At 42.7% G+C, this 27,826-nt stretch overlaps 1 protein-coding gene across 1 annotated transcript in view; it reads right to left on the bottom strand.

Moving 5' to 3' along the window:
• Positions 1 to 1,551: 1,551 nt before the first annotated feature.
• LOC145351047 (tetratricopeptide repeat protein 7A-like) overlaps positions 1,552 to 27,826 on the bottom strand; it is a 252,791-nt gene continuing 226,516 nt past the window's right edge. Inside the window, exon 20 of the mRNA XM_080200649.1 lies at positions 1,552 to 1,948. Coding sequence (XP_080056775.1) covers positions 1,727 to 1,948 — 222 coding nt within the window. The 3' untranslated portion in view covers positions 1,552 to 1,726. The remainder of the gene's footprint in view (positions 1,949 to 27,826) is intronic.

Below are 27,826 nucleotides of genomic sequence, written 5' to 3'. Positions count from 1 at the left end.
GGCTGGGAGATTTCAGTGGGACCAGATTAGCGTGATCCACACTGGGTGCCAGCTCTGAGTGCATCCCCCAGCACGAGATTTCTGGCGCCGTCAGCTCCATGCCAGAAATGGGTGCGGAGTTGCGCTAGATTTTCATGCTCCTTTGCATGCCGAATTTAAATTTAATTAGCAGGCCCGGGACTGAAGTCTCTGGGTGTGCTAGCCTCCCTCCCCTGGCCAGGAGTGGTTCGTTCCAGCGGGGTTTACTACAGCTCTCTACGTTCGGGGAACTAGGTACCTGTCCCTGCTGGAGTGATGGGGGAGATTCTGGGCCCTCCAGAGGGTCAGGCGCCGGAGGGGGATGCTCCTTAGGCATTGGCATCCTGACAGTGCCAGCCTGGCACTGCCCAAGGGCAAAGTGCCAATGCCCAGGTGGAATCTTGACACCGCCCATCAGGCAAAGGGGGGATCGAGGCCTAATGGGTATGTGGCCTGGTGGGGCATGGCCTCTGGGGTGATTGGTGGGGGTGGAGGGTCCTGTTGCCATTGTGCATACTTATCGCAAGAAGAGGGCGGAGGCCAGCCATTGGGGCTGGCCACTGGGGAAAATCGGGGCTGAGGGGGGTCTGATTGAAATGGGCTGGGGAAGGGGCGAGGGGGGTCAGGACTGGGCCTGGACATGCTTGGGTGTACAGTGATCAAGCCGTTGGGGAGCAGTGGGCCGGTGTTATGGGGTTGTGGGGCTGACCAGCAATCAGCAGGGCCAGCAGGCAGGGGCCACTGATCTCAGCATTTTCAGATCGTCACATGCCCAGTGGCCTGCTCAGCGCAGTGCTGCCAGCCTCCCATGCAGGAATAGATCCCACCAACTTATTATTTGCACAATCCACGCGAGTGTCCTCTGCGATGCACAGAGTGTGGGACATTCATTTTAGAACTCCCACTGAAAAAAAAACAGGATTTACTCCAGTTTTCATGCAAATTCAACACTTATAATTTTTTGGGGAGAATCATCCCCATAATTTGGATTCTTGGCACCCTGGAAGAAGAACATAATGCACATGTTACAAAAGCCTGAGGTCACGTACCAACCAACTCAAGAACTGCTTCTTCGTTGCTGCCACCAGACTTTTGAATGGATCTGGACCTGTCTTATACTAAGTTGATCTTTCTCTACACGCTAGCTATGACTGTAACATTATATTCTGCATCCTCTCCTTTTCTTCTCTCCTAAGTACTCTATGAATGGTATATTTTACCTGTATAGCACGCAGGAAACAATACTTCTCACTGTATCCTAATACACGTAACAATAATAAATCAAACCAAATCAAATCAAAATGTTGTTTGAGGGCAGTCATACAGATCCAACCAAGCTTCTTCATGCAGCACAGTTGGGCTATATTGGAAAGATGCCACCACAGCTGCTGTGGAATAGTGATGTCCTGCTCTGGATATTATCCTGTGTAAGACACTGGATCCACAAAACATCTCATGTCCTGCTATGTCTCACATGGTTCCAAAAGAATTTGCTATGAATGGTAAAACTCCGCCTGATTTGATGGGGAGCGGGCAGGGAGTGGTGGAGGCCACTGTGAACTTTTGGCAAAAGGAAAATTGGCTAAAGGAGCTCAGAATGATTGTTCCCTGGATATTTTTGCAGCTGAACACTGCTCAATGAGTCAGTGAGTTAAATCGTTGGGAAGAGAAATGCAAGATGTACTAAATGTGACCCATGTGATTGATTTCAAAGCTCTCTCGGTATGACGGTGAATGGAAGTACGGGACTGCTGGCTTCCAGCTCCAACGCAGTCAGAAAATATTCCACAGCTTCTTCATTTTTCCCTTGGCCTTGCACCACCTCCCCCAAACTGTTCCAGGCCTCGTGGGATGTCGACTGAGCCTGCACAGCGTCTCTCAGGAACTTCTCTGCCAATTCACTCCGGCCCATTTTGTGCAGCGTCCTTCCCTACAACAGAATAAAAGACAAAGATCAGGGCACCGTGCGGAGAATTAATACAATTTATGATGCACAGTCCAAGGACATGTAAAGCATTCATTTAGAAAAGAAAGTGCTGATGTTCATAGGTTATCTTTTATGTCCTCGGGACACTTCATATCACTCCACAGATAATAAGTTACATTTGAAGAGCTGTGATACACGAGCAAATGGAGCAACTAATTTGTGCACGCAGGTTTCCACAAGGAGCAAGAAGATATATCACCATAATAATATGAAAGCAAAGAACTTCCCAGAGATCTGAAATAAAGACAGAAAAGTGCTGGAAATACTAGGCAGTTTATATTTTTTATAATTCATTCATGGGACATGGATGTCGCTGGCTGGCCAGCACTTATTGCCCATCCCTAGTTGTGGCAGCAAGTTAACATTTCAAGTTCCAAAGTAGTCATATTCAACTCAAAATATGTGCTCTGTTTCTATCTTCACAAAGTTGCCAATGTGTTGAGTATTTGCAGCATAGTTTGAAGATAAACAAATGATCTGTTAATCTGTGTTTGGTGGATTGAACGACACAGTCATGTCAGCCATGACAGCAGTAGAACTAATAAAATCCTTACAGTGCATCGAGTCAGACACCGACTCTCTGAGCATCTTCTCCAGGCCCAACTCCACCCTATTCCCTTAATCCTGCACCTTTACCATGACTAATCCACCTAATCTAACCTAATCTACACATTTCTGGCTTGAAGGTGAGTAAAAACATAAGAACATAATAAGAACATAAGAAATAGGAGCAGGAGTAGGCCATCTAGCCCTTCGAGCCTGCCCCGCCATTCAATAAGATCATGGTTGATCTTAAGTGGCTCAGTTCCACTTTCCCGCTTTCTCCCCATAACCCTTAATTCCCTTGCCTACCAAAAACCTATCTAACCGCGTCTTAAATATATTTAGCGAGGTAGCCTCCACCACTTCAACGGGCAGAGAATTCCAGAGATTCACCACCCTTTGAGTGAAGAAGTTCCTCCTCAACTCCGTTCTAAACTGCACCCCCTTATCTTGAGGCTGTGCCCTCTAGTCCTGCTGTCCTTTCTGAGCGGGAAGAATCTCTCTACCTCTACCCTATCCACCCCCTTCATTATCTTATACGTCTCTATAAGATCCCCCCTCATCCTTCTAAACTCCAACGAGTATAGACCCAGTCTATTTAGTCTCTCTTCATAGTCCAACACCCTCATCTCCGGTATCAGCCTAGTGAACCTCCTTTGCACTCCCTCCAAGGCCAAAATATCCTTGCGCAAGAGCAGCGACCAAAGCTGCACACAGTACTCCAGCTGTGGCCTCACCAGTGCCCTGTACAGTTGCAGCAAGACCTCCCTACTTTTATATTCTATCCCCCTCGCTATAAAGGCCGGCATCCCATTCGCCTTCTTGACCACCTGCTGCACCTGCAGACTGGGTTTTTGCGACTCATGCACAAGGACCCCCAGGTCCCTCTGCACTGTAGCATGCTGCAACTTTTCGCCCTTTAAATAGTAATCCCTCCTACTATTATTTCTGCCAAAGTGGATAACCTCACACTTGCTAACATTGTACTCCATCTGCCAGGTCCTCGCCCACTTGCTCAGCCTATCCAGATCCCTCTGCAGACTTTCCACACCCTCCGCACAATTTGCTTTTCCATTCATCTTTGTGTCATCAGCAAATTTCGACGCCCTACCCTCAGCCCCCTCCTCCAGATCATCTATATAAATGGTAAATAGCTGAGGCCCCAGCACCGATCCCTGCGGCACTCCACTAGTTACCAACCGCCCATCAGAATAGCACCCATTGATACCAACTTTCTGCCTCCTATTAGACAACCAATCCTCTATCCACACTAACACCTTACCCCCAACTCCAATCCCCCTAACCTTCTGAAGCAACCTTTTGTGCGGCACCTTATCAAACGCCTTCTGAAAATCAAGAAACACCACATCCACCGGTTCCCCTCTGTCTACATCCTCATAGAATTCCAATAGATTTGTCAAACACGACTTCCTCTTAACGAATCCGTGCGGCGTCTGCTCTATCAAACAATTCTTCTCTAGGTGCCGCGCTATTTCTTCTTTGACGACGGATTCCAGCATTTTTCCAACAACAGACGTTAAACTAACCGGCCTATAATTCCTTTTGCCTGCTACCTTTTTTAAACAGCGGCATAACATTAGCCGTTTTCCAATCTTCTGGCACTTCCCCAGAATCCAGCGAAGTTTGGTAAATAATCACTAAGGCGTCTACTATCACCTCTGCCATTTCCTTTAGAACCCTGGGATGCATTCCATCCGGTCCTGGGGACTTGTCCACCATCAGTCCTGTTAGTCTATCAAGCACTACCTCTCTAGTGACAGTAATCACATTTGGGCCCTCAACTCCTACCATCCTTCTATCTTTAATATCTGGCAAACTATTTGCGTCCTCCTCCTCCGTGAAGACCGAGGCAAAAAACTTATTTAAGGCCTCAGCCATTTCCTCATCTCCCACCACTAAATCCCCCCTCTCATCCTCTAAGGGTCCAACATTCACTCTAGCCAGCCTCCTCCTCTTTATATATTTGTAAAAACTCTTACTGTCCTTTTTTATATTTAGTGCTAGTTTAGCTTCATAGTCTATCCTTCCTTTCTTTATCAACTTCTTAGTCAATCTTTGTTGATTTTTAAACCTCTCCCAATCTTCTACTCATCCACTTTTAGCCACTCTAAACACATCAGCTTTTAATTTAATACTCTCTTTTAATTCCTTCGATAACCATGGCTGATTATCCTTTCTCCTAAGTTCCTTCTTTACCATTGGAATATGATTCTGCTGAGCACGAAAAAGATCTCCTTAAAGATCCTCCACTGTTCCTCAGCAGTCCTACTGACCAATCTGCGCCCCCAATCTACATTTGCCAATTCCTCTCTCATCCTATCGTACTTTTCTCTGTTCAAACAAAGGACACAGGTTCGGGACCGTACTTTCTCATCCTCCATCTGCATCAAAAGCTCAACCAGGGTAGGAGACCTTCCTGTCCCAATGAGGTAGGTTAGCATTCTAAATATCATAATAAGCCTGTAAGCCTACGCTCAATCATCAGCAAAATGATGATGACAACAATGATACAACCTTAGCCCAAATATGAAATAAAGAGCTCAATCCCAAAGAGTGACTGCCAATGTCTGACAGAGAGCGGTACCAAGGAGCCCTAGTACATTTTTTAATAAGAGTCAGGGAGAAGACTTGCCTGGCTGGAGTCATACCTAACACAAATGAAAATGATTGAGAGTTGTTAGAGATCAATTACTTCAGTGACACGTATTCCTCAAGGTAGTGTCCTCAGTCAAGAGATCTTCAACTGGTTATCAGTGAACTTCTCTACAGTTTAAGGTCAGAAATGACCAGAAACTTAACTGCACCAGTCATGTAAGCACTGTGGCTACAAGAGTAGATCAGAGACTGGAATTCCACAGTAACTCACCTTCTGACTCTCCAAATGCTGTCCACCATCTATAAAACCCTAGAGGTTTAACACCAACAAGGGCAAAGCAGCTCGCTAGATTGCCATTCCATCCACCACATTCAACATTCACTCCTTCTACCACCGATTCACCCTGACAGCAGTGTGTACAAAGCTACAAGATGCCCTGCAACAACTCAACTAAGGCTCCGTCAACAATACCTTCCAAACCCCTGACTTCTATCAGCACCTGCAAATTCCTTTCTAAGCCACATACCATTCTGATTAACATATAACTACTCCTTCACAGTTGTGGGTTAAAATCCTGAAACTCCCTTCCTAATGGGTGGCACGATGGCACAGTGGTTGGCACTGCTGCTTCACAGCATCAGACATGGGTTCAATTCTCAGCTTGGGTCACAGTCTGTGTAGAATTTGCACAGGTTTCCTCCGGGTGCTCTGATTTCCTCCTACGTTCTGAAAGGCATGCTGGTTAGGTGCGTTGACCCAAACAGACACTGGACTGTGATGACTAGGGGAATTTCACAATAACTTACATTCAAACTGCAATGAAACCTTGCTTGCGACCAATAAATAAACTTTACTTTTAACAGCACAGTGGATGTACCTGTACATATGGTCTGCAGTGGTTCAAGAAAGCAGCTCGCCACCACTTTCTCAAGGGCAATTAGAAAACAAATGCAGTGAACACGACATAGAAAATGCCCTGTAACAGCCTGATGAGGTTTCTTCAACAGTTCATTCCAAACCCACAACCTCTACTACCTACGACAAAGGCAACAGGGACAATGAAACATATCACTTTAATGTTTTCCTCCAAGTCATGCACCATCTTGACTTCAAAGTTTATTGCCATTTCTTCATTGTCAAAATCCTGAAATTCCCTATCTAATGGCACTTCACCACACAGCCTGCAATGGTTTGAGAAGACAATTCACATGTAATTCGGGCTGGGCAATAAAGGCTGGCCTTGCCAGTAACACCCACAGGAAAAAAATAAAGAGCTAAAATAAAGAATTAAAATTCTTATTCTAAGTGGCAGAGGCTTCTGGGTAATGGACGCAATCCAACATTCTTAGTTTCAAAAGAACAGCCTACAGAGGTATGCATGCATTTCCGAAATACAATGGGAATGAGTCATTCGATTTAGGCATGCATAACCTGAGTTTATAGAGCGGTAATTCACCAATGTAATTTCAAATCTTCCACCTTCAACCTTTCAAAGTTAAAGTATATGGGTTAGGCATTACTCTCTCTCTTTCCAAATTAGTTTTTGAAAATGTTCCCACTTACCCTTCCCTTTCTACTAGGCCTGGGATATTTCATCAACAAATGCTATGGTATTTGTTGACTCTCCACGTTTGATTATGCTGTGAGGTTGGTGATATGTCACTCTGCAAGCAACATTTGTGTGCTTAATTCCGACTCTAGTCATTGTTTATTTACTTAGCTGCAATATCTAATTTTTAAATATATTACAACTCTTCTCCACCTTGCTGCCTCGCTCCTCAAAAGGCAAATAGGAACAGAGTCTGCATTCAGTCCCTTGAGCTGTTTTGCATTTAATTCAAAGGTAGCTGTAACGTAGCATGGTGGCACAGTAGTTTGCACTGCTGCCTTACAGCATCAGCAACCTGGGTTCGATTCCCGGCTTGGGCCACTGTTTGTGCAGAGTCTGCACATTCTCCCCGTGACTGCGTGGGTTTCCACTGGGTGCTCCGGTTTTTTCCCTCAGTTCAAAAGGTGCGCTGGTTAGGTGCATTAGCCATGCTAAATTTTCCCTCAGGGCACCTGAACAGGTGCTGGGGTGTGGCAACTAGGGGATTTTCACAGTAACTTCATTGCAGTGTTAATGTAAGCCAACTTGTGACACTCTAATAAATAAAATAAATCAATAAAGGAAGGCACTGTTCTAACAGCTTCTTTCTTCACCTTACAGGTCAAACTGAAAAGCAATGTCAAGGACAGAGAAAAGGCACGTCTGGATAACGAGGTTCACTGGTTCACATTGCTGTCACATTTTGAGGGATTGGCTCTTGATCCTAATAAGGCTATAGGGACACTGGAGATATAGAAACAGGGGTCTGCCATAGCTAGGCGGGAAACAAGTGTCAACATCTTCCAGTTCAGGAAGTGCACAGAAATCCTCCTTGTGTGGCAACTTGTCAATGCATAAGCTGTCATCTCATTATTTGAAGCAGCAGAATCATCTGTTGATTGTGTCGATTTCTCATGACCGCCTTTTTCTTGCACCTCCATAGGGCTTGCTGTAGAAGGGGAGGAGCTGACACACTGGCAACATGTTCTGATGAAGAGGAATCTTGCACAGTCATACCGTCCTCAAGTACTCGCCAACAGGGCCGATATTGGCACTTCAGTGGGTCCTCACATGGTATTATAGAAGATGGCTGCAGCATGTGTGCCATCTATAAGAGTATCAGGGCTTCTTCAACAGCACCTTCCAAACCCACAACTTCTACTGCCTGGAAGAATAAGAGAAGCAGGCGCATGGCAACATCACCCCCACCATATACTACTGATGGGTCAAAATTCTGGCTCTCCTTAAGAGCCTGGCACCTTCTCAAGGGCAATTAGGGATGGGTAATAAATACTGCCTTTCCCAGTGACGCCCACATCTCACGAAGAAATAAAATAAATCTGAACTCTGTTTACAGCCTTTTATAACCTTAACAACAAAAATTTGCCAGTTTGGGTCTTGATATTTCAGATGAGCCAACACTTACAGCCTTTTTGGGAATCAAGTTCAAGATGTGTGTGAAAAATACTTTCTAATTTTACTCCTAAATGCCTAGCTCCAATTTAAGAATATGCCTTCTTGTTCTGGATTCTATCCCACCAGAGGAATTAGTATCCATCCTATTAAAATCATTCTATCACTGTAAATATCTCAATTAAATCACCTCTCAATCTACGAAATTTAAAGGAATACAAGTCGAGTTCACACCACTTGTTCTTGTAACTTAACCTGTTAAGGTCATTTGTACCATACTCCCTCCGGAGGTCAGTATCTTTGCCCTGAGCTTTGGTGTTCAGACCCAAATGCAATCCCCCAGGCAGAGTCTGACAAAGGTTCTGTCTGTAAGGTTTTCCCATCATATTCATCGCCTCCATTCCAACCTCCTTGAGGATAAGGTCAACATTCTATCTGCCTTTTTATACTTGTAACCTAGCTTTTAATGTATTGTGCACTGGGCCAGATATCTGCAGATCCCTTTACTCCTCCACATTTTCTGGTTTCTTACCATAGAGAAAATATTCCGATTTGTCTTTCCCATCTCCAAAATGGATGAGCTCAGACTTCCCCATTTCAAATTCTATTGGTCACAGTTGTGTCCACTAACTTCACCTTTCTACATCCCTTTGTGATTTTTGTTTCCCATCCACACAACTTACTGTGGCTCCAAACTTAGTGTCACCTGCAAACTTGGAAATACACCTCATCTACTCACTAGCCTTGTGAAAATATCTTACGACATTTAGGGTAGGTTTCATTCGATTTTAAGATACTCTGCATTTTGGCTAATTTGGATTGGCTGTCAAAGAATAAATTAGGCAAGTTCACAATGTTCCTTTGTAAGATGATTATCTCTATTGCACAAACCTCACGCTACCTTTAAGGGTGCCTCTACAGTCTGGGTGAACACAAAGCAAATTTGCCATGTTTTCTGAGAGCGACCTTTCAGAAGACAAAAAATAAAGAAAACTATGGTACAGGGATAGGCCCCCTTCAGCCCTCCAAGCCTGCACCGACCATGCAGCCCAACTGAACTAAAACCCCCCCCACTCTTCTGGGGACCATATCCCTCTATTCCCATCGTATTCATTTATCTGTCAAGACACACATTGAAAATTATTATCATAACTGCTTCCACTACCTCCCCCAGCAGCGAGTTCCAGGTACCCACCACTCTCTGTGTAAAAAAAACTTGCCTTGTACATCTCCTTTAAACCTTGCTCCTTTCACCTTAAACCAATGCCCCTCATAATTGACTCTTCCACCCTGAGAAAAAAACTTCAGACTATCCACTCTGTCCTTGCCCCTCATAATCTTGTAGACTTCTATTCCATCAGGTCACCCTTCAATCTCCATCTTTCCAATGAGAACAAACCAAGTTTCTCCAGTCTTTCTTCATAGCTAATGACAGCCGCAGAAGGTCGAGGGACACGGAGTTGGGGGTAGGGTGTTAGCATGGATAGAGGATTGGTTGTCAAATAGGAGGCAGAGAGTGGGGGTCAACGGGTGCTATTCGGATTGGCGGATGGTGACTAGTGGAGTGCCCCAGGGGTCGGTGCTGGGGCCTCAGCTTTTTACCATTTATATAGATGATCTGGAGGAGGGAACCGAGTGTAGGGTGCCGAAATTTGCTGATGACACCAAGATTGGGGGAACGGCAAATTGTGCGGAGGGTGTGGAGAGTCTGCAGAAGGATCTAGATAGGCTGGGCGAATGGGCCAGGAAATGGCAAATGGAATTTAGTGTTGGCAAGTGTGAGGTGGTCCACTTTGGTAGGAAGAATGGTAGGAAGGACTATTACTTACGGGGCGAAAAACTGCAGCAGGCGACGGTGCAGAGGGACCTCGGGGTCCTTGTGCATGAGTCGCAAAAACCCAGCTTGCAGGTGCAGCAGGTGGTCAGGAAGGCGAATGGGATGCTGGCCTTCATAGCGAGGGGGATTGAATATAAAAGTAGGGAGGTCTTGCTGCAGCTGTATAGGGCATTGGTGAGGCTGCAGCTGGAGTACTGTGTGCAGTTTTGGGCGCCGCACCTGCGCAAAGATATTTTGGCCTTGGAGGGAGTGCAGAGGAGGTTTACTAGGCTGATACCGGAGTTGAGGGGGTTGAGCTATGAGGAGAGGCTGAATAAACTGGGCTTGTACTTGTTAGAGTTTAGAAGAATGAGGGGAGATCTCATTGAGACGTATAAGATGATGAATGGGATGGATAGGATAGAGGTGGAGAGACTCTTCCCGCTCAAAAAAGACAGTAGGACTAGGGGGCACAGCCTCAAGATAAAAGGGGGGCGGTTTAGAACAGAGTTGAGGAGGAACTTCTTCACTCAAAGGGTGGTGAATCTCTGGAATTCTCTGCCCGTTGAAGTGGTGGAGGCTGCCTCGCTAAATATTTTTAAGACGCGGGTTGATGGGTTTTTGATAAGAGAGGGGATTAAGGGTTATGGGGAGAGGGCGGGAAAGTGGAACTGAGCAGCGACAGATCAACCATGATCTTATTGAATGGCGGGGCAGGCTCGAAGGGCTAGATGGCCTACTCCTGCTCCTATTTCTTATGTTCTTATGTTCTTATTCTAACAGGATCTTCCAACAATTAGCCTTAGAAGTACACCAAACTTATTTTGGAGTTTTCGCCTCTGTTTGAGACTTGTGTCAGGAGCTGGTGGTACAATATGGCACTTTATCCAGGCTAAAGGCAGTTAAATATATTTTTGCATGAAGACGAGTGGCACAGCAGCACACTGGTTAGCATTGCTACTTCACAGCTCCAGGGACCTGAGTTCGATTCCCGGCTTGGGACACTGTCTGTGTGGAGTTTGCACATTCTCCTCGTGTCTGCATGGGTTTCCTCCAGGTGCTCCGGTTTCCTCCCATAGTCCAAAGATGTGCGGGTTAGATTGATTGGCCATGCTAAAATTGCCCTTAGTGTCCTGAGATTCGTAGGTTAGAGGGATTAGTGGGTAAATACGTAGGGATATGGGGATAGGGCCTAGGTGGGATTGTGGTCGATGCAGACTCAATGAGCTGAATGGCTGTTTTCTGTGCTGTAGCGATTCTCTTCTGTGAAAGAGACAGTTCTAAGCTGCAGAATTTAACACTTTACAGTGCCAGCAACCAGTGCCAACGATCATTACGTTAGATACAGAGTGAAGTACTTTTAATTCGCTCTCACATTCAACTTCAGTTTTAAACCTTGGAATAGTAGGTTTTAAAGAAAAAAGAACAAGTACAGTACAGGAACAGGCCTTCAGCTCTCCATGCCCATGCTGCCCGAACTAAACTAAAAAAGACCTTCTGAAAGAACAAAGAAATATTCAGTAGCGTTTTCCATTTCCCATGAAAACCATCACTAGTGGCTTCTCTGCACCTTGTTGCCAATTATTGACAAAGGAACAATATGTTGCCATGGCCCCAAACCTGCTTGGTCCGAACAGGTTTGAGGCCATAGCAACAAATTGTTCCTAAATGTCGTGAGTATGAAGACACATCTCATGTAGGAACCTTATAACCAAACAGAAAGACAGAAGGGACATTTCATTCCATCAGTCAGGGCTGGGTTTAATCCAGGTCTCGTGAGGAAGAGGATAATCTACTTCTCCAGTCATACAACAAAAGGGTTCACTAGACTATCAAAGTCTTGGGTCACAATCAATGCCTTTTGGATCAAGTAGGCTCAATTGATAGGTTGCGGTGCATTGATTTCATTTTTATTTTCAAAACCAGGACAGGATTTTTAAAACACATCAGGTAGAGTTTCTGCTTTGGATGCCGTCATCAAGGGCATGAAATGCTCAAGATTGTACATAACAGCCTGATCTTTGTTTAGTAATAATTCTTCAAAATGCTATGGCAACAGCAGCTTAGCTTCAAGCTGCTGGTTTTGTTATAAGAAAACAAGATTACAGAAACATTCTGAAGTGAAAACATCCAAGTCAGGTAATACAGGTAAAATGGAAATCACTACATGGGTTTATTATATATCCTGACATTACCTCTCCTCCCTTGCTTACAGCTACCACAATGGCATCTCAGTTTAGAGTCAGTTAAACCTCAAGCCATTCAAGCACAGCCAAATCTGAATAGGAGCCAAGACTGGGTTGAACTTTGGAAGCAGAGGAATGCAGCATTCTGGCCAGCTAAACCACCCCTCGCGCCCCCCACCCAAACTACAAATAACAGTACGTCATACCCAATAAACAAAACATTGCCACGGTTAGAGCACTAAAAACAGAGAGGTCTTTTGAGAAACGTGCTCTCAGACTAGAAGCCATAGTGAATGGAACAAAGCATTTTGTAAAAAAAAATTCTGAAAATAAATCGCTGAACTTCATTGAAACAAGAGTGACTTGAGAGATCTGTAAAACTGTACAAGCTCACTCGTTCTCTACCTCACTGTTACAATTCTAAAACACTGGGCAAAGGAAGTCAAAAAGTAAGCCAAAAATAGGAACAGTAAATGCTGGAATTATACAAGTCAATCAGGTTCCAAAAGAGAAAATAGGTTAACATTTCAGAGAATGCTTCCAGATTAACTGTAAAGCACTGCAGCAGCAGACAGTCAGGGCAACATCCCCACCAGTTTAGCTGGGATCTGGATGTAGATGGCTAACAGTATATAGTCATTGTGAACAACAATTACTTTAGTATTTATTTTTGTATTCCCAATCACTTTTAGTGTTGTGCTTCAATTTGTTTCTCCCAATATATAACAAAATATGGAGGAAATAACATGTTGTGGAGATGCGGCGTTGGACTGAGGTGGGCATAAGAAGTCGTCTCACAACACCAGATTAAAGTCCAACAGGTTTAACTGGCATCACGAGCTTTCCGAGCATTGCTCCTTTATCAGATGAGTGCAAGGAAACAACAGGCATCTTTACATTGCTTAGAATGTAGCTTAATCCACTGGCTCCCAACCAGAGTGTCGTGGCACACTGGTATGCCATGAAGAGCCCTCCAAATGTGCCACAATAAAAAAACTACAATATGATTCAAAATTTGTTTAATTAAAATAAGACTAACCTTCCTCTTCAGCTCTGTGGTCAACATCTCCAAAACCCCCAATGGATCTTGGGTCTCCAGTGCATGCGCTGGCTGGGAAAGAGCCACACATGTGCAGTTTTGATTTGTTTATGTTGGTCAGGCCCATGTGCATGACCAGCAGGTCTTGGAGCTGAAGCTAAGGGTCCCCATGCGCCTGCACAAAAAGTGAAGCCCAACAAGGGTGCAAAAACTCAGGGAGAAGCGAGAGAGACAGGGAGAGGTTAACAAAAATAGACAAGAGTACAGGGAGAAGTTAAGAATAGTTTCCAGGAAGGGAAGAAGACAGAGAAATCAAGAGGCGTGCTTAAGTATGTTTTTCTAGTACAGAGGTGTGCCATGACATATAAAAGGTTGGATTCCAGTGACTTAGCCTCTCAGTTTGCGTTTGCTTGCAATGCTGTCCTCCCACTTGAAACACAATTCATCTTTATCTATTTGCCATTAATTAAATGCCAGTTGTGGTGAACTGGTGCTTTATTTTTACATTATTTTATTCATTTTCTCGCTGACAAATACATTTTCCTTCATCTAATTTTCCTTCTGGAAAAAGCTTCTGAACTGTGGTTCACCTAGGTAAACAACATTGATGCTCAGGGCTCGTGGATGGTTGCTGTCTCAAGAATGTTAATATTCCTAAAGCTTTGTACCAGAAGCTGCAAAGCACCACCAGTGATGAGCCTCTCCCTTTTGATTTTATCACTTTCAATGTTGTGGTACCTGCTTATTGTTAACTGAACATTAAACGGTTCCAAATGGGGTAGGTATTTTGAGATAACTACACTCCAATTCTTTTTACTCTTATTTTTGAGAACAAAAAGCAGATAGTCATTACAATAGCAACTTGAGTAATTATTCAGGCATTACAACCCCTTTGGTTGCATCAGTTTTCATTACACTCGAGAAGGGTCATCCAGACTCAAAATGTTGGCTCTATTCTCCCTCCAGAGATGCTGTCAGGCCTGCTGAGTTTCTCCAGCATTTTCTGTTTATGTTCCATTAGACATGACTCAGATTGAGAATGCAAGGACTGAAACAATGTTCGAGCTAACACTAAGTCAGAGCAGTGACACTCAGAGTCTAGGTCTTACAACATCACTGGAACTAATTACATTGTTAAAGAAAGGAATGGAGGCATTGTTTACCATCCCAGAGGAGATGGCCACTGTACAGTGTGCCCTATATAATACCAAAAGAGAAAATGCTGGAAAGTCTCAGCAGATCTGGGAGCATCCGTAAGAAGGGAAAAGAGCTGACGTTTCAACTCCATATGACCCTTTGTCAAAGCTGCTGGAAATGATCACTGTTTGTGCAGAGGATCTGTTCCTGATATTGTTTTATATTGAAGACCAGAGGTGAAATTTTACTGGCATGTCTGCCTGAAGTTCATACGATCCTGCCCGACGCCAACGGAGAATGCCGTTCTCCAAGCCTTGCCTGCCCCTGGAATCGGGATGGGCATGCCAGTAAAATTCCTGTTAGCGCACAGAGGCAAGTGGCAGTAGGAATGAGTATGAAATTGACAGAACATTTAAAAAAATGGGACTGAGCAATAATGGAAATAAGGTCAAATTTCCAGCATATCAATTCTGGGATGGGAACAAACTCACACTGATTCCCACATGATAATTTAGCGAGCTATGGGTGGAGAGAGAAAAGAGAAAAAAGGGGTCTATGCATCATTACAAGTTTAACGAAAGGGGCAAAAGTTCTCAGTTTTATGGTCGGAATAGATCTTGAGAGAGTGCTTTGTATGAATATCATTAATGTATCCTTCTTAAATAAATTAATTATTTTAAAAAATACAAGTTCTGTGACAGCAAGGTAGTGAACTAAAATAGCAAGCAACTCGGGTTTGTGTTTGCTGACGAGTGGAGATGTTCTGCAAAGTGGTCACCCAATCTTCATTTGGTTTCCCCAGAATAGAGGGCACCACACATGAGCAGCAAATACAGTAATACTAAATTGAAAGAGGTAAACTGCTGCTTCAGTTGGAAAGAGTGGTTGGAGCTTTGGGGGTGAGGAGAAAGGAGGTTAAAGGGGCTACTGTTATGCTTCCTATGATTGCACGGGAAGAGGGAAAACGAGATGTTGGGGATGACTGAGGAGCAGACCAGGCTATCACGGACAGAATGATCTCTTTGGAATGCTGCCACAGGATGGGAGGGAAAGATTTGGTGATGGCACCACGCTGAAGGCAGGTGGCAGTAATGGAGGGTGATCCTTTTAACATGCAGCTTGGTGAAGTGAAAAGTGAGGAACTTTCTCACGATTTTGGAAAGGATGGGTAGGGCTGAGAGCAGAACTGTGGGAAATGGGTCAGGCACAGGTGAGGGCCTTGTCAACAAAAGTTGTGGACTGGAATCCTTGGTTGAGGAAAAAGGAAGTCCTACCAGAAGCATTGTTGCAGAAGCTTTCATCATCAGAACAGGTGTGATTAAGAAACTGGGAAAATAGAATTGGTTCTAACCAAAGACATGATGTGAGGAAGTGTAGTCGAGATAGCTGTGGGAGTCATTGGGTTCACAATGAAAATAAAGTTTAATATTGGGTTTTAAAATAGGACAAGAGGAACTGAACATTTTAGCATGCGAACTCTAACAATGCTGTAGTTAATGGAATGCAGTGCCATGTGACATTGTGAGACATTCTGCTGACCTGATGGCGGAAAGGAAATTGGATTTGTATTTGATCTAAAGTGAAAACATGGCTTTGTATTTGAATAATGGCTACGCGGGGAAATGATAATTTCCCATCCACGTTTTATAATTGACTTGAAGAATTTCCAGAGCTGCTCTTTTAATTACTCACATTTCGGTCCTTGGTTTGCTGCAACATTCCAGTGAAGTTCGAGGACCAGCACTCAACTTCCGATTAGCTATTTTACTTTCTGCTGGACTCAAATATAACACTAAGTTCAACAATTTCACACCATGAACTCTGTCCCCCATTGTGATTCTGCTTTTTTTAACCATGGGCCAGTCTTAATCTTCTTTTTCATTTAGTTTTCAGGCAGAGCTGTTCATTATTTTGCCAATTACATTTACTCAGGACAAAGCTTTGTTTCTTTTCTACGATCATCACAACTTCCTTTGCCTTTTGCTCCATGACAGCTTTGTCATTTCCTCTCTCTCTCTCTCACCCTCTGCCCTATCCCAGACTTTCCCTTTCATTCTTCCTATCCTCCCTTCAATGTCATAAAATCCATCACATTTCTACTTCATTTTGTACTGAAGAAGGTTCATACTCATCTTGAAATGTTAACTCTGCTTCTCTCTCCACAGATGCTGCCGGACCTACTGAGTATTTCCAGCACTTTGTTTTTATTGCAGGTTTCCAGCATCTGCAGTATTTTGAATTCTGTCTGCTGGACTATTCTATACGAGGTAGCGATTTCCTCCCACATTCTGAAAGATGTGCTGTTTAGGTGCATTGACCCGAACAGGCAGCAGAGTGTGGTGACTAGGGGAATTTCACAGTAACTTCATTGCCGTGTTAATGTAAGCCTTATTTCTGACTAATAAGTAAATAAATCAGCGGTTTCATTTTCTCCATCATGGAATCTACTAAATGCATTCAATTTTTAAAGGAGAAAACTAAGCAGCCAATTGGCATGAAAACAAAATCCAGAAAATTTACCTTTGGGCATTGCAGGTAATAAAGTAAAACTCTATGATATCAATTCAACTTTAGCAATGTACATTATTCAACTCACAGCTGACAGGTGGTGTACTCGTGATCCAGCAACACCGCAATCATCTGTCTCCCGTTATATTTGATAACCTGACTTTCCTTGTCCTTGTATTCTTCATTCCCATTGCTAAACAAAGATTATGCAGCTACTTATCTGTTACATTGGTTATTGTTCATGCTATGCATCCATTCTCCTAACAATAGTTCTAATGATACATCCTGATGACTGATTTGCCAACCAGTGGAAAAGATCTGTGCCCTCTCAAAATCCTTTGTGATTTTGCAAACCTTTATCAGCTCTCTCTTTCCCAGTCAGAAAAGTTCCAATTTTTCAAGTCTCAAGAGACCAGTGAAACATGAAAGACTATAGGTCTATGGAGTTTAGCCTCAGTGGGGTGATTGGGACTCAAGAGATTCATTTTGCCGCACTATGTTTCAATCTGTTTCAAATTTACTTCATTTTGTCCTTCAACACAAGGAACATTTTAAGAGCTGTTCATTTGGTGTCTTATATGTAAACTGTCCTAAAGTTGGAAGAGGTAATATGTCGGTTACAAAACATATGTGAATTGCTGCAATTGGACAGTTTTATAAGTAAGTAGGTAAGAGACAGAAATAGGCCATTCAGCACCTTTGGCTTGCTCCACTATCTAAGAAGATCATGGTTGATTTCCTAGTTCAGCGACACATCACACTATCTCCACATCCCTTGCTTCCCCTTAATTCCAAAAATTTGTCAAATTCCAACTGACTATGCTCAACATCCAAGAATCCACAGGCCTTAGTGGCACAGGACTAAGGTTTACAACCTTTGAATAAAGTAATTTCTACTCATCTCAGTCCTAAACGTCAGACCTTTTATTCTGAGACTGTGACTATAGTTCTAGACTTTCGAGCCAGTGGAATCTGCCTATTAAGGAGCCCTTGAAATTTAATCATGGCCTATCTTGTTGGTGGCACCCAGTTTACATATTATACATTCACTCCATCTGAGCTGAGCTCTAACTGTGGGTGTTTCAATTCCATCCATTTCTACTCTTTGTAGTACCTCTGTGTTGGGCACTTAGTCCTCCATATGATGCCCATAATGTTCTCAATGCATCTCAAGTAGAGCCTGCCCAACTGCTTAATATGTATTGAGTGGGTAGTCCATGTCTCACAGGCACATAGGAGGATAGGTATTTTGACAACTTTGTATACAGCACGTTTTGTTCTAAGTTTCATATCTTGCTTCCTCCATTGTCTCTTGCATAAATAGGCAAATTGCTCTGACAACTCTCTGTTAATGCAAATATATCTGGAAATTGTGCTTTTGAAATAGGTGAAGATATCTTGCACCTTCAGAGTTGTCTCACTGATAGTTATAGGAAGGGTGTAGTCAGAATTTGATGGTGGCTGATGGAGTTCCTCTGCCTTTCTTAAGCTGATAGTTAACCCATAGTTAGTTGCTTTTGAAAAGCAGTCCACAATGTTATGAAGGCCATGCCCAGAGTGTGACACAAGAGCACAGTCATCAGCAAACAGCAATTCCCATATTGACATCTAATAGTTGACGTTAATTAGTTTGAAAGATGTGCAGGTTAGGTTGATTAGCCCGAGTGACCCAAGATGTGTAAGTTAGGGGCTTAGCAGGGTAAATGTATGGGGTTACGGGAGATAGGGTCTGGGTGAGATGCTCTGTCAGACAGCAGGGGCAGACGCGATGGGCCGAACTGCTTGTTTGTTAAAGTTTATTTATTAGTGTCACAAGTAGGCTTACATTAACACTGCAATGAAGTTACTGTGAAAATCCCCTAGTCACCACACTCCAGCGCCTGTTCCAGTATGAGGATAATTTAGCAATGCCAATGTAATCAGCACATCTTTTGGAACGTGGGAGGAAATCCACGCAGGCACTGCGAGAACATGCAGACTCCATACAGACACTGACCCAAGTCAGGAATCGAACCGGAGTCCCTGGCTTTGAGAGGCATCAGTGCTCACCACTGTGCCACCGTGCTGCCCTGTAAGCATTCTATGATTTCTGTTCTGAATTGGGTGTATAGTCGATCAACATTTCCATTAAATGCCCCAGAAAGCATGGCAGCAAAAATGGAAAAGAACAATAGCCACGACACATCCCTGCTTCACACTGCTTGTTACGTCAAAGGTGTCATTGTGTTTGTCACAGTCAGCGTCTCTTGCTGTCAATCTGTCATGGAACTGCTCTTTCAGAGTTACAACCCAATCAGAGCTTCAGGAGAGATCCCATCGCGTCTGCCCCTGCTGCCTGACAGAGCATCTCACCCAGACCCTATCTCCCGTAACCCCATACATTTACCCTGCTAAGCCCCTAACTTACACATCTTGGGTCACTTGGGCTAATCAACCTAACCTGCACATCTTTCAAACTAATTAAACTATTAGATGTCAATATGGGAATTGCTGTTTGCCGATGACTGTGCTCTTGTGTCACACTCTGGGCATGGCCTTCATAACATTGTGGACTGTTTTTCAAAAGCAACTAACAACTATGGGCTAACTATCAGCTTAAGAAAGACAGAGGAACTCCATCAGCCACCATCAAATTCTGACTACACCCTTCCTATAACTATCAGTGAGACAACTCTGAAGGTGCAAGATTATCTTCACCTATTTCAAAAGCACAATTTCCAGATATATTTGCATTAACAGAGAGTTGTCAGAGCAATTTGCCTATTTATGCAAGAGACAATGGAGGAAGCAAGAAATGAAACTTAGAACAAAACGTGCTGTATACGAAGTTGTCAAAATACCTATCCTCCTATGAGAACAGATGAATGGCCATTGATGGAGGACTGTACACAGTCTTCAGGGGTTTATGGAAATACCCCATGTCAAGCAGAAACTTGAAGCTCTCTTGATCTGTTTGCCACACCTTCTCCATCCTTCACAGAATTTGTTACAGGTTCCTTTTGCTTTTTAGCAGCAATTGTACCTTTCTTTTCCAGTCATGCTGCATTTTTCTCCTGTAACATTTCCTTAATTTGATCCTCGTTTATCAAACCAGTCTCAGTGGTTTCTTTTCTGTGTCCCGAGAACATCATTTCCAACTACCAGGGGTGTTAATTTGATGGCTGACCATATCATTTCAAAATCACCACTTAGTTTTTCATTGGATGACAGCCGTTCCTCAGGTTTAAGCCTGAAATATTTGCAACACTCTGCGAATGCCAGTTTCGATACATCTAGCTCCCTGAGGGGGGGGGTGGTTTAATGCATGCTGGTTTTCTTTTAGTGAGATAGTAATTTTATTTTGGAGTGCAGCATCCTGTGGGTTTTACAGCACTCACAGTAATATATTTTACGTTGCTCTGCCAATGATGATTAAGTCAATCTGATGCCAGTGTATTGATCTTGGGTGTATCCAGGAGCTTCAGAAGTTTCCCTTCCGTTTAAAGATGGGGTTGACATATTCCAGCAGGTTCAAAGGTTCAGGAGAAGCATAACACTGCTGTTACATTTCTCCATATCTTCAATTTCCCAGGATACCATTCCAAGCCTTTCGGATCCCACCCATGGCTGAAAGACCCCCATTACAATAAGCTTGTCCTTCCGGGGAATATTTGCAATAGGTTTGTATAGGTCATCAGAGAATTGGTCCAATTTTTCCTCAGTTACTGTTGGAGCACATGCACTGATGGTGATTACACACTTGTTGTTCACATGAGTTGTGAGGTCATCACTTATGTCCTTCAGAGAATATTCAAACCTTTAGCGATGTCAGACTTGATAGCAAAGCTGACACCTGCCTCTGGCCCACACTCTGCTACTCAGATGAATCTGTGACTGGCTGATAGCCCAGTTAGCCTCCTTTGTTCACTTAAAGCAGCAATGTCAATGTTGTATCACGATAGCCCCAGCCAACGAGAGTTGATCTGTGCTGGGATCGGGAGCTGTTGTCTTCATCAAGCACATTCTGTGAAGCTAAGCAGCGTTCCAGTGGTCGACTGCAGGAGATTATCTTCAGCATCTTCTGTACCTGTGCCAATGAACTTTACAGCTGTGCCGTGATGCTTTCAGTACAAACAAAGGAATATCATTTCCTCTGCTACATCTGTCAGGGCAGCTTTTTTTAATGCCCTTGAGAATAGGTGGTTGGAGGTTTGCAATTTCCCTCGCCTGTGGGCACTAGCCTGTGTGTCACTTTGACCTGGTTTTAGCATTTGAACCGACAGTTATGGGGATGGGGCTGCTGCCACACACAAGTTCAGCCACAGCTGTGAGATGGGTGAGTGTTGGTGCTGCAGTGACTTATCCAGTTGTGAAGTTAGATGTGGCTGACTCCTGCAGAAGCAACTACCTTGACACACACCCCATACCTCTTTAACTATACCAATACTAAAATGATGGTAGAAAGCTGCAGACTTTTAAATTAATATACTTAACATGACAACTTCTAATAATCACAAATATAATGTGTTTTTAACACAGTTCCCAAACAGTGCTCTGTTTCAACAGGCAACAGAAAAATCACTGATCTCTAAATTACAGCTCAAATTGCTCTCCCCCCCAGGATAACAAGTAATCTTGAACAGTGGCACATTGTTCCACAAACCATGTCACTGTTGATAACCTGTGCCACACAGAGAGAAGATGTTATAGTTTGTACCTTTCCCCACAGCATTCAAGACCAAAATGCCTGTAAATTGAACTTTACATCAAAATTCACTCAGCATTCCCTCTTCACAAACACTAACTCAGTAATTCAAATGGCACAGAGGCTGAAGGGGAAAAAAAACAGGCACTGAACCACAGGCGGGATTATGAGAGGTGACCAAAGGCTTAAACAACTGATAGGGTGTGAGGGGGGGTCTTCAAGTGAAATGTGGGGGGCTTAGGACAATCGAGAGATTAACACCCATGCAACTGAAGCACAACAAGCAGATGGGAGGTAAAGTGGAGGAAAGCACAATGACCCAGAGTCAGGAATGGAGTCTTGGGAAGGGTGGTGAGATGAGGGGTGGGGTGAACGTAGAACCACACAAGATTTCAGATATTAGGTGAATCAGTAAAGGTATTTAAACATAATGTTGAGAATTTTCAATATGATGTGTTGGAGGAAAGGAAGCCAATGTGGATCAATGAGCATAGGGTTCTGTGGGATAGGCTAAAGGCTGGATTGCTTTAGATGAGCTAAAGTTTATGGAGGGTGGAAGATGAGAATTCAACCAGCGCACAATGATGAGTTAGATTTCCTTGATGGTGCAATGCTTGCTCATGAATAGAATTTAAATATTCTCCCTTTGCTGTTTGGGATTGTGCTGGGAACAGGACTACACAATGGGCTTTAAAATGTTGTAGCTAAAGGAATGTGGCCCTTGCATTTTGACATAGACATAACATTGGTGTTAGGAGCTTTAGATGGGACATGTTGCTATTAATTATGATGTGGAGATGCCAGTGTTGGACTGGGGTAGGCACTGTAAGAAGTCTCACAACACCAGGTTAAAGTTCAACAAGTTTTTTTTTGGTAGCACGAGTTTTCAGAGCACTGCCCCTTTATCAGGTGAGCGGGGGGTGGGGTGCTCCAAAAGCTCATGCTACCAAATAAATCTGTTGGACTTTAACATGGCGTTGAGAGACTTCTTACTGTGCTATTAATTACACATTATATTTTTGGAATGTCTACAATTTAGAGAATTTTACCTCCTATTATTTCCTTAAGAGGCATGTGCCACTCGCATGAGGCATCAATGCCTGGGCCACAATTTGGTAAATGTGCCTATGTCAGTTGAAATCTAATACTATAGCCATTTATACAGACATAGTTAGAGCAGCCCTCTCTGGAGATTAGGCCAGAAAAGATACGTGACTGCGTCCACAGTAAAACATCAATATTGATGCCAATACAGTAGCTGCACTCAAACCACACAATTTCTCAGTAAAAGTTTATTACCAACTCCAAACCTCCCTGAGTAAATGGTGAGAAAATTTCTTCTTGAACCTATCAACAGCCGATGTGCTTTTGGCCATTCATAATTTTAAAGAAATAATAAACAGTTGTGGAATTCAAAACCCAAAGCACCAAAAAAATTACACAATATCATTTAGCAAAAAATGGAATGTGACCAACTCAATTACTGTAAATTAAGTGGCACTGATGGTATCACCTACATGAAATGAAACTCCTATTATTTCAACATATTAAAGCATAGATCTCTTCATGTGTGCAAATTCATATGCAAATAAAAATGTTGCAACATAAGACATTCCTTCAGAAACAGCTGTTAAAACTAGCAATTCTTAAGGCCCCAATGCAAAAGAAAAAGACAGAACTTCACTGATGCCCAAATATGGTCTCAGTAGAGCCTGCATGTTCCCTAGTTTTTGCAGTAGATATAAATGGAGAAAAATGCCTCATTGCGATTGGCTGACAATCCAACCTTGTTCCATTTTAATCTTGGGAGAATCGGAGGGTGAAAGAGGTTAATACAACAGTTATGTAAAAATATTAGAGGCAGAGTTATTCTGACCTCGTGCCATACTATATCAATTGCCAATTGGTTGGAGTTTGTTGCTGGAGTCTGTGCTTATACATTAAACTCACTGACAGGCTGTCTCCTATGTACGAATCCGCTGAGGCCCATTATTTGTGCATTTCCACAGGTTACTACCTGGCATAGATTCCTGCTATTACAGGTTAACCACCAGTGAATTTCACACAGTTGCTTCCTTACAAATAGTAATAACTACATGGTTGACACTGTGAAGTGAATCTGAAATAAAACCTTGTTCAACTGTAATATTGCATTGATATTGCAGTACTCATTGCAACCAAATTAGTGGCAAAAGGATCATAGCCATTGCTCCAAGTGACTGTAGCAACGTGAAATAATTAGCATGTACTTTACTATTTACATCCCCAGTGTCAGGGAGGGTCTCAAGCCAAAACGACTGCATGTGCACAGTTACTTTGACTGATGTCACCAGTGCATCAAAATTAATCCTCCAGTGGGAAACAGGATATATTGCAGGGCACCACAATTGAGATAAACAGGATAATTTCTTAGCATTGCGTTAAATCAATTTAGTCCATGCCTGAGAAGTTGTTAGCACGCACAAGTCGTGACTTGGGATAAACTGTTAAATGATAATTAAGGGTATTGAATTATTTATTTCACTGCAGCAAATTCACACTCTGCTGGGCAGTTGCAAAGTCATCAGTTACAACCGTGGAATAAAAAATCCATCATATTACAATTTCTTCTTCAACAAGTGCTCTTTTGCATGACAATAATCCCATCCATAACTCCATGCCATTATCGTGCCAGTATGAAGGAAGATTAGGATAATCTTACCCATCACTCTTTGCTGTTTTACTGTCAATCTAAGTGTTGACAATGCAATTGGAATGCAAAGCTAAAAACAGAGCTCCGGTGTTATAATGTATTAGTACATTAAGCAGCTAGCATTTTTGTTTATTTCCACTACCTCTTGGGTTGTACTTGAAAATACAAAATGCCCAGGGACTTAATTATGCAGTAACTGAACTAACCAAATGATGATTAGAGGGGTCAGTAATTGGTTGATCCACTTTATAAAGTTCTGTACATATTTTGCCAATTCTACTGAATAATGTTCAACACCAGCACACTGGGCACAATCTTATGACCTCGTCCCACCTGTCGTTTGGTGAGGCGAAGTGGTAAGATTGGATGAGAAGTGAAAAATCAGGTTGGCACCCAGTTTCTCACCTCTCCCGATCTTACCAGCCCTGTTCTGTTGGTAAAATTTTCATGCCCTTAAATATTTATAACATGTAATTAGTGAGTGCTGGTCGCTATTGGCAGGAGGTCTCCCAGTGAACTGGGAGATCAGGGCGCCTGTGCAATGGTGCCCCAAGAGCTCAGCAGCTAGCTTCACTGATGAACATAGCACCCACCACCCCCCACCCCCCCTGCCATAATAACGAGAATAGCACCCTGGTTCTTTTTATTTTACACAAAGTGCCATAAGATTGTGGCCAGAATCTTACCAGCATGCCTGCCCCAATTCCGGGGGTGGGCGAGGCTCAGAGACGGCATTCTTCGGTGGCCTCGGGTGGGATCGTATAAACCTTGGGCAGACATGCCAGTAAAATTCTGTCCTGTGACTCACAGCTCGCTGAAAAAACAACCAGTGCAATTCTCTCCCATTTGCTCACTCATTCGGCACTTAGAATCTTTTTGTAAGATCGTGTCCACTATTATAACTGAAGTTTTGTTGTGATTGGTTGACTTAGCAATATAAACTATAAGATGGCTAACAGATGGAAAGGAAAGAAAAATAATTGATGTACTACACCTTGTATCTCAAAGCATTTCACAAAATTAGTTGCTTTGTCTACTGTTATTATGGAGACAAACTGGACAACAATTGTTTTGCATACAAAATTTCTATGTTAGATGTGTAGAAATGTTGACCAAGCATACTGCAAACACTCTGTTCTCCAAACTTATTTAAATAGTACCTTGGGTTCTGGAACATCCATTCAGAACAAGCTGACAGAGCCAAAAATACATTTGTTTTACTTCAGCATTTTTTTACCATTGTATACATTTTTCAAAGGCTTCCTAAATAAGACACAACTAGCCCAGTTTCAGATCAGTTTCAAGAGCAAAGATAACCTTCTACCAAATGCATTATTAAATCTCTCCTGCTGCGTTCACCCTCACTATCAAAACAAGTGTGAAGAGTTCAAGAATTTCGATATCACTAAGAAAGTCCATCATTCAACTGTCTATGCTAGTGTTACCTTCTCCATTAAGCCAAATACTCTTCCTACTATTGCCTTTTTCTCTCTATCTTTTCACACATCTGCCCTCAAGATCTCTCCAAGCTTATTTTATTCATGTGACTTGCTGTGTGCTCACATGATCCATTCCCACTAAACTCCGGTTCACCTAAATTCCTTCAAACTAACTGGCATTGCAAATGGTTTCTTTTTCTTGGGGCTGTCCTGTTTCTTTTCAAAACCTCCTTTTTTTTAAAAAAGTGCCTAACCCTCTATCCTGGGCAATGGCTATCCTCTCTTAAAACTTTCTTACCTCTTCAAGGTCTCTGATCCATTTTCACCTCTTCTGCAACTTGTTTGAATCTCTCCAACCAAATTGGAACATAGAAATAGCAGTTGGCCGTTCAGCCCCTCAAGCCTATTGCAGCATTCAATGAGATCATGGCTGTTCTGTGACCTAACTCCATTAACTTGCCTTTGTCCCATATCCCTTAAAGCCCTTGAACAGAAAAATGTATCAATCTCAGATTTAAAATTCAGAGTTCATCTAGCATTAATTCCCCTTTGTAGAAGTGTTTATTAATCCCACCCCTGAAAGACCTGGCTCAATTGTTTAGATTTTACTCTTTAGTACTATACTATCCAACCTGAGGAAATCATTTCCCCTCATATACTGGCTCTAATTCCTTTAATATTTTGGTCAGGTCAGCTCTTAACGTTCTAAGTTCCAGGCAATGTTGCCCTAGTTTGTGTAATCACTCCTCATAATTTAACCATTGCAATAAATGTATAATTCTGTAAACCAATGCTGTGCTTCTTCCAAGCCTGATACACCCTCGTTAAAGTGTGGTTTTCAGAACTGCTTACTGTAATCCAGTTATGATCTAATAGGGATTTTGTATAGCTGAGGTGCGACTTCTGTACCCTTTTGTTATAGCCTCATAGATATAAAGGCCAGCATTCCACAAGCCACTTTTATTATTTTCTGTATCTGACATTTTAATCACTCTGCAGTTCCAAAATTCTTCGGACCTCTCATTTCTAGTTCACCACGATTGATGTTCTATCCATTTTAGGTCCAAAGTGAATGGCCTCACATTTGCCTACATTGAAGTTCATACGCCACAGTTTTCCTCAATCACATAATCTTTCCATATCTCTATGGTTTTATGCTACTATCAACAGTGTTTACAATATCACTCACCTTTCTGTCATCAGTAAATTTGAATTTGAAGCTTTCTAGCCCATTGTCTATTACTTGTCACATCTTACCAATTACTGTATGTGCCATTAACACAATTCTCAGTCTGCATTCAGTCTATATCCTAATTCAGGCCAATAACCTGCCTTTAATTCCATGGGCTGCAACTTTTGCTAACAGTCTCAAATGATCAACTCTATTAAATGCCTTCTGGAAGTACATATAAGTAACATTTGTAGATATTTCTCTGTCCACTAATCACCTCTTCAGAAAATTCAGGCTTCACTAATTCTCTACAAATCAATGCTGGTTCTGTCTGGTCAGCTGAAGATTTTCAGAATTTCAGTCCTTCATTAAACCATCAAGTCCTTCAATTACCTTACCTCTTTCTAGTTTGATAAACTCTTCCAACCCTATAAACTTACTCCTGAATTCCTCACCCTATGCCCTGCCACAGATTGCAATACATTCAGCTGGCTGGGTTCCATTCTCTAGAATACAGTCTCTAAACTTCCCCAGCGCCTTTTAAGACCCTCCTTACATCTGAGCGCTGATCACGCTTTCGGTTCACTCTTTACTTTTTCCCTCTTTGGCGCAATGTGCTTTTTATTTCATCTCGTGGTTCTGGCAATCATTTTTGTGATGCTTTTTCTTACATTAAAGGTGCTGTAGAAATGTAAGTCGCTGTATTGGGTAATGAACCTGACAGTGAAATGTGTCAGGAATGAGGAGTTGAACAATTTCCTGAAAAATGCACTCACAATAGGACCTTAAGGCTGACAAGTCCCCTGAACCTGAAGGCCCACATCCTGGCGTCTTAAAAGTAGTGATTGCAGAGATACTGGCTGGGGAAGCATTGGTTACAGTTTTCCAAAATTCCCCAGATTCTGGAGAAATTCCAACAGATTGGAAAACTGTAACATCTCTGTTCAAGAAAGAAGGGAGACAGGAAACAGGAAACTGGAAACTATAG

Source organism: Carcharhinus amblyrhynchos, chromosome 12, assembly GCF_965287045.1.
Source record: "Carcharhinus amblyrhynchos chromosome 12, sCarAmb.v2.hapA, whole genome shotgun sequence".
Taxonomy (NCBI): domain Eukaryota; kingdom Metazoa; phylum Chordata; class Chondrichthyes; order Carcharhiniformes; family Carcharhinidae; genus Carcharhinus; species Carcharhinus amblyrhynchos.
Note: the sequence above shows the minus strand (reverse complement) of the source record. Positions and strands in the feature narration are given on the sequence as shown.